Source organism: Herpailurus yagouaroundi, unplaced genomic scaffold, assembly GCF_014898765.1.
Source record: "Herpailurus yagouaroundi ecotype Mexico unplaced genomic scaffold, PumYag 166, whole genome shotgun sequence".
Taxonomy (NCBI): domain Eukaryota; kingdom Metazoa; phylum Chordata; class Mammalia; order Carnivora; family Felidae; genus Herpailurus; species Herpailurus yagouaroundi.
Window position 1 is genome coordinate 22,524,339 of NW_024412407.1, and position 7,093 is coordinate 22,531,431.

The 7,093-nt window shown below is 50.8% G+C and overlaps 1 protein-coding gene and 1 long non-coding RNA gene across 2 annotated transcripts in view; one reads left to right on the forward strand and one right to left on the reverse strand.

The window, feature by feature from the left end:
• Positions 1–423: 423 nt before the first annotated feature.
• On the reverse strand, positions 424–4,454 carry LOC121038802 (uncharacterized). The gene is made up of 2 exons (XR_005794515.1): positions 4,333–4,454; positions 424–611 (listed from the first exon to the last, which is right to left on the reverse strand). It is a non-coding gene; the product is annotated as an uncharacterized LOC121038802 (long non-coding RNA).
• Positions 4,455–4,676: 222 nt separating this feature from the next.
• BHLHE41 (basic helix-loop-helix family member e41) overlaps positions 4,677–7,093 on the forward strand; it is a 5,146-nt gene continuing 2,729 nt past the window's right edge. The window contains 6 exon segments of the mRNA XM_040487864.1: positions 4,677–4,904; positions 4,906–5,087; positions 5,233–5,296; positions 5,618–5,725; positions 6,054–6,165; positions 6,612–7,091. Coding sequence (XP_040343798.1) covers positions 4,692–4,904; positions 4,906–5,087; positions 5,233–5,296; positions 5,618–5,725; positions 6,054–6,165; positions 6,612–7,091 — 1,159 coding nt within the window. The 5' untranslated portion in view covers positions 4,677–4,691.

Sequence of the window (7,093 nt, forward strand, 5' to 3'; positions counted from 1 at the left end):
TTCTCTCGGGAGAGTTTAGTTTCTGTTGGAAATCCAAGACTTTGCAAGTAAGCATGATAAGACCTTCCAAAGTCACAAGGTGAATATAATGAGTGTAGCCCTTTGAATACTTACATGGGGGTAGGGGGAAGGGTGGGAACTGGGGTAAGTGTTCCCTTTCATTAGCGTCTCCATAGGTAGTGATTCCCTACTTAACCAAAGCAAAGCAATGCAAGCAGCCTCCCCTCCACCTATTAAAAGGACAAGCATGGGTATCTTTAACTGAAAGCAAGCCATCACAAAATTCTTTAATTATAGGCTCAAAGGGGTTTCGAGCTCATCTTGTATCTCCTTGGTTTTCAGCAGGACAGCATTAAATCTTCCTAAAAAGATAAGACTCAACCTATTTTTAAACATACCCAAAGAGGGCATTCTAGTCTTTTGTTCCTTTGTTAGGGAACTTTTTTTTTTTTTTTTTTTTTTTGTCCTTTCTAACCTCACCACAGGTGAACTTTTGCTATTACTAACCTGAAGTCTTCACATTAGAGTTTGGCTTGGTTTGCTCAGTGGAAATGGTGAACAGCTGGTCACCATTAGCCTTGTCTATACTGTACTTCTTTGTGTCCATCAGTCTGAAATTATAACAATTAATTAGGCTATTTGGGTTTAAATCAATAAATTTGGAGTTACGTGCCAAACGAATCACTCACTGAACACAGACTGCCATCCTTCTTCTCCTCATACCTTGCTTTCTCAATCCCAAAGCTAACATCTCTCCCTTCCCTATCTCTCTTCCAACACTGTCCCCACCCCCACTCCAACAAATGCGCATACTGACACTGGTAAATTTTTTTGTTAACTCTCTTAAAGTTTTTATTTATTTATTTTTGAGAGAGAGCAGGAGAGGGGCACAGAGAGAGGGAGAGACAGCAAATCCCAAGCAGGCTCCGCACTGTGAATGCAGAGCCCGATGCCAGTCTGGAACTCCCAAACCGTGAGATCATGACCCGAGCCGAAAACAAGAGTCAGAGGCTTAGCTTAACCCACTGAGCTACCCAGGCACCCTGACACTGGTAAATTTTTTAAAACATCCTTTAAACAGCCAGTCAACATTCCCTATTGGTCCTATTACCCCAACAAGGGGTAATAATAGTTAAGAGCACAGACTTTGGAGCCCACTTGTGCTTATATCTTGGGTCTGGGAGCATAGGCACATTTTTGAAATCTCTCTACATATCTATTTTCTCATCTGTAGAATGGAGACAATAATAGTATCTACCTGACAAGGTTGTGGGAAAAATTAATGAGTTCATACATTAAAAGCCCCTTAGTGTAGTTTCTGGTTCTCTAATTGTAAATGCCACATAGTTGTTAGCTATTGTTATACCCTCCTTGCAGCAAATATTAAACTATGTCTCATATTCCAGAAGGTGAGAATCTGAGAAGAGGAGTAGGACTCAGGTTTTAAAGGAAGTGGATAAGCAAGAAGAGTTATCAAGGGGGGCGCCTGGGTGGCGCAGTCGGTTAAGCGTCCGACTTCAGCCAGGTCACGATCTCGCGGTCCGTGAGTTCGAGCCCCGCATCGGGCTCTGGGCTGATGGCTCAGAGCCTGGAGCCTGTTTCCGATTCTGTGTCTCCCTCTCTCTCTGCCCCTCCCCCGTTCATGCTCTGTCTCTCTCTGTCCCAAAAATAAATAAACGTTAAAAAAAATAAATTAAAAATAAATTAAAAATAAAAAATAAAAGCACTAGGATGGGGGCGCCTGGGTGGCGCAGTCGGTTAAGCGTCCGACTTCAGCCAGGTCACGATCTCGCGGTCCGTGAGTTCGAGCCCCGCGTCGGGCTCTGGGCTGATGGCTCAGAGCCTGGAGCCTGCTTCTGATTCTGTGTCTCCCTCTCTCTCTGCCCCTCCCCCGTTCATGCTCTGTCTCTCTCTGTCCCAAAAAAAAAAAAAAAAAAAAAAGAGTTATCAAGGTGAATGGTTAAAGAAAAAAAAAAAAGGCCAATAAGAGATAAAAGAAAAACTGTAAAGGAGAAAAAACAGATATTTCATGGGGAAAAGGTAGGAAGAGGAAGACATAAGGGAAAAGAAAAGAAAAAGGGAAATGAGTAAAATGGTGGGCATGGAAAGGAAAGACAGAAGAAACGGAAAACTGAGAATAACAAAGGAAACCAAAAATTAGAAATGACTGCATTCACAGTTTGGGCTGGGTATCAGAAAGAGAAAGGAATGGAAGAGAAAACAAAAATGTGTACAGAAGTAGGGAAGCTTGGGACAGGATGATGGGGAGAGGAGATCAAAGTAATAACACAAAAGGCTTCATTTGCAGCAACAGGCTTCTATGTCTTCAAATTATGAGAAGTGTACATCCAAAATTAACACACCCATGATCCACTAGTCTTCTTTCCCTTTCCCTCCTGTTCTCCCCCCCCAACCCCCGCCCTTTTCCTCCTGTTCTAAGTTGCTTTAGAGTCCTCCCCAGAATTAGTCCCTAAGGTTTGCCCTAGTCAGACGTCTGCCTTGTGTCTTGTCTGCTCTACCAACAAGGCCAAGATGAAGTGATCCAGTCTTTATTTTATTTTCACTAAATACTCCAGCTATGCTTTTCAAGTGAAAATTTAGCTGTGGAGCAAATATTTATACCCTCTTCCTACTTCAAACATTTACAAACCTATAAGGGGAGGTTTCATCTTAAAGGCATCCTCCCCAACCACTCCCCAACCCCCGTTTTTTGGCCAATTTAGAACAAGAGGATAGCACTGCAAGGATACGCCGCTCTTAGTGCATCAAATTGCCCTCCCCATTAAAGAGAATTAACTACCCAATGACTTGGAAACGAGAGAGATTGGATGGAGGTTTAAGATAAAGGCAGTATTTAAACATTATTTAAGTGTTATCATTATAAAAATTGTCTGTTTGATGCAAACTACGTCCGCCTATTTGAGGAAGTCGAGAGACCTTAAAGGGCTCTCTACACAGATGAAGTGGACAGACCGCGAGCGTCTCCTCTTGCCGGGGTGAGCCTGGGCCGCCGCCGCCGCCGCAGCCGCGGGAGTCACGAAGCCAGACGCGGCGCGTCTCCGCCCAGGACTCTGGAGACTGCAGCAGCGCGCGCGGCGGCCGCGGCCCGGGCGGCTCCTGGAGGCTGGGAGGAGACGCGACTCCCGCAGACACGTGACCTCCTCCCAGCCGCCGCTTCCCGCGACCCAGATCCGTCCCCGGAACCCGCGCTCTGCGGGGCGGGCCGGGGCCAGGGGTAGGGTTGGGGGGAGGGGGGGGACACGTAGCGACGGCCCCGGTCCCTGCTGCGCCCGGGTGCGTGCGCTTTCGCCGTACTTCTCCCCTTGGTTCACGTGCCGTTGGCAGTGATGAAGGTTTCGGGGATAACCCAGAATGTGAATCTTACGTTTGCTGCAGGAAGGAAAGACTTTTGGTTTTATGTCTTTCTACTTATATAAGAGAGATCAACATATATTCTCTCTATCCACCCCCAGCAGAGCCGAGTAGCGGCAGCAGCGGGGCGGGAGCCCTGGGAGTCCCGTAGGACGAGCTTGCCCGTGGCCTCCAAGGCCCCTGGCCGCCCGCTGCGTCGGGCGGCGTGGGCAGTGCGCATCTCCGGGCACCTCTCGGTAACTCTCGATAGCAGTGAGTCATGCTCCCGGGATGGCTCTGGGGATAGGTAACCCGGCTCGTGCTGGCTTGTGCTTCCCAGCACCGGGCGCCGCCGCTCCAGGGCGAGCGCGCGCGCGCGCACGGGTTCCCCGCGCAGTGATGTGGCAGCAGCGGCAGGTCGGATCACGTTGCTGGCCCTGTGCTGGTACCCGTTTGAGACAGGATTAAGGAGGGAGGCTTTGGAGGTGCCAGCGGTAGTAAACGTGGGTTCTGCACACTCCCAGCGTCGCTTATCCCGGGGGGGGGGCGTGGGGAGGAGAAGCACGCAGCACCACCCGAGGCGATGAGGGGCGACGGAGTTTAGCTGGCGAGTGATAAAGCTGCATTGCTTTTCCGCGGTAGCCCCTCTCGTCCTCTCCTCCCCCCTCTCTCCCGCCGCGTTCCTCTGGGAGCACCAGAGGCCCCAAACGTCGTCATCTGCTTCTGTGATTAGTGGCACCGCAATTCCGGCTCCTGCGGGAAGTTTGGGTGGCCCAGGGACACCGTGTCGCCGAAAGACACTTGGATTGCGACATTCTGACCCAGTGACTACATTTCCATTTATCTTAAATCCTTCAGGGAGCGGATTTCAAGTTGCCCCATTAGGGGGCCACCTCCAACCTGGGCCAGCCCGCCCCCCAGGCCACTGAGCGGTGAGCAAACAAGTCTCCAAATTTTCCTTCGGGACTGAAGTTTACCCACCGCGAATTCTCTTTCTCTTTCCTTTCTCTGGTCCAAACCAACAGCGCAGTCGGTGGCGAAGCAAAAAGCCACGTTCACGTTCCTGCACCGTAATGACGGGCGAATTGAAGGAGTAGCATTTCCAAGCCCAGGAAGCCCTGGCTGCCCCGCACCCCCGGCGTCCCCTCCCCCTCCCCCAGCTGACTGCAACGCCTTTGGGAAGATGAATAGCTTGGCTGAAGTTGTTTTTCCTTTCCGGTGGCCCTGATCAGGTGTCCCCGCCCCCTCCTGCCGTTCGCCCTCCCTCGCAGCCTGCTCCCGACACCCCCCCGCCCCGGCCCGGCCCCTCCTCCCCCGCCCCCCTCCGGGCTGGACCGCGGATGGTACGTTCCGCACGTGAGCTGGGTGCTGGTCTGGCCGGCGACGCGCGTGCCCTGTGGCCAAACACTGCCCGGAGTGAGACCAAACTACCAGCGCAGTGGGGCCGGCGCGAGTGTGCGTGCGTGTGTGTGCGTGTGTGCGAGAGAGCGAGCGCGGTGGGAGGGGGGGGGGAACCAACTGCTTCACACTTTCAACACTGCACTGAAGAAGGGAGAGAGAGAGAGAGAGACTGGAGACGCACAGATCCCCCCAAGATCTCCCAAAGCTATCGTCCCACAGATTATAAAACAGAACCCCAAAAATCGAAACAGAGGAAACGGACAGCGGTTGAACATGGACGAAGGAATTCCTCATTTGCAAGAGAGACAGTTACTGGAACATAGAGATTTTATAGGGTAAGGTGCACGCACCCTTGCGAATATCTGTCTAGGCTTCAGTTTGATTTTTTTTTTTTTTTTCCTTCTCCAGAAAGTGGTATGGAGCGGGCAACGGCAGTGCCCCTCCCCGAATGGGTGCCTGATGCTGATTTCTGTTTTGCAGACTGGACTATTCCTCTTTGTATATGTGTAAGCCCAAAAGGAGCATGAAGCGAGACGATAGCAAGGTAAGTGTAAGTTTCCGATGTTTCCCCATAACCTGCCTGGATAGTTAATTAGGGCCATTGATTTCACAGCGAAGCTCTGCCCGCAAATATATTCCAGCCCTTGAGCTTCCCCAACTGTGAATTTTAAGTGGTTTGCTGGATACTCTCAGGGGGAGATTAAACATCATACCTGAATTCAAATTGCATTTCAGAACAGTCCAAAGGAAAAGCTTTCTTGGCATAGTTTATCACATAATATGGGGGTTTTGGGGAGGGGTATTGTTTTATCCAATAAATGTTTAGCTTATTGTTTTCTCTTTTCCATGATTGTCGTATATTAAGGATACCTACAAATTACCGCACAGATTAATAGAAAAGAAAAGAAGAGATCGAATTAATGAATGCATTGCTCAGCTGAAAGATTTACTGCCTGAACATCTGAAGTTGACAGTAAGATGTACATTTTCATTCTTTGCTGCTCTCCAAGGGCGTGTTAATAGCTTGGTACTACTCCCAGAGATACAAGAATAAATGTAAATATCATATGCCTTACGACTTGGGCTGTAGTGTAGAGTTTCCCACAAACTCAAGAGTAGGTGCTCACAACTGAAGGCAAGAAATCATTTATAACTCGTCTTCTGGAAAGCTTAAGAAGTATAGGAATAGTACTTCTTTCAAAGTGTTTGCTTAAGTTGCTGTGCTGAGTGGAGAGCCGATTGAGCCAAATGTGTGTTTTTAAGTAACCAAAGTGCCCCCTTTCTTTTTTGCACCACTGCAGACTCTGGGGCATCTGGAGAAAGCGGTAGTATTGGAATTAACTTTGAAACACTTAAAAGCTTTAACAGCCTTAACCGAGCAGCAGCATCAGAAGATAATTGCTTTACAGAATGGTAAGTCAGTTCAGGGAGGCCAACCCACCCTGATGAAGCCGGGTAGCCCACAGAGGGGCAGTGTTAGGACTCTTCCCCCACCCCCTCCTCCTTCCTTGGGCCCATGAGCGCAGTCTCATTTGTTAAATTGCTTATACTTTCCCTTCATTGGAAAGTGCCCATTTCCCGAAGCATCCTAGAGGCTTTCAGCAGAACTCAGATTTTTATTTAAAGTGGCGTTTGCGCTCTCCACTTTGGTTTTTCAGCTGGGAGTAGAGCGCCCCCCTGCTCCCCACCCCCCCCCCCCCCGCCCGGCAACCAGTGGATTATATCACCCGAATACAGAGGAAAAACCGAGATCACTTTAGTCAATGTAGGGCCCACGTGATAAGCAGATGTTTTAACGTCGGTATTTTTCTTCTTGCCTCCATTCCTCTGCCCCCCCCCCCACCCCTTCCTCATCCTAGGGGAGCGATCTCTGAAATCGCCCATTCAGTCCGACTTGGATGCGTTCCACTCCGGATTTCAAACATGCGCCAAAGAAGTCTTGCAATACCTCTCCCGGTTTGAGAGCTGGACGCCCAGGGAGCAGCGGTGTGTCCAGCTGATCAACCACTTGCACGCCGTGGCCACCCAGTTCTTGCCCACCCCTCAGCTGTTGACTCAACAGGTTCCTCTGAGCAAAGGCACTGGCGCGCCCTCGGCCGCCGCCCCCGCAGGGTCTGCGGCCGCCCCCTGCCTGGAGCGCGCCGGGCAGAAGCTTGAGCCCCTCGCCCACTGCGTCCCGGTCATCCAGCGGACTCAGCCCAGCGCCGAGCTCGCCGCCGAGAACGACACGGACACCGACAGCGGCTACGGCGGCGAGGCCGAGGCTCGGCCGGACCGCGAGAAGGGCAAAGGCGCCGGGGCGAGCCGCGTCACTATCAAGCAGGAGCCCCCCGGGGAGGAC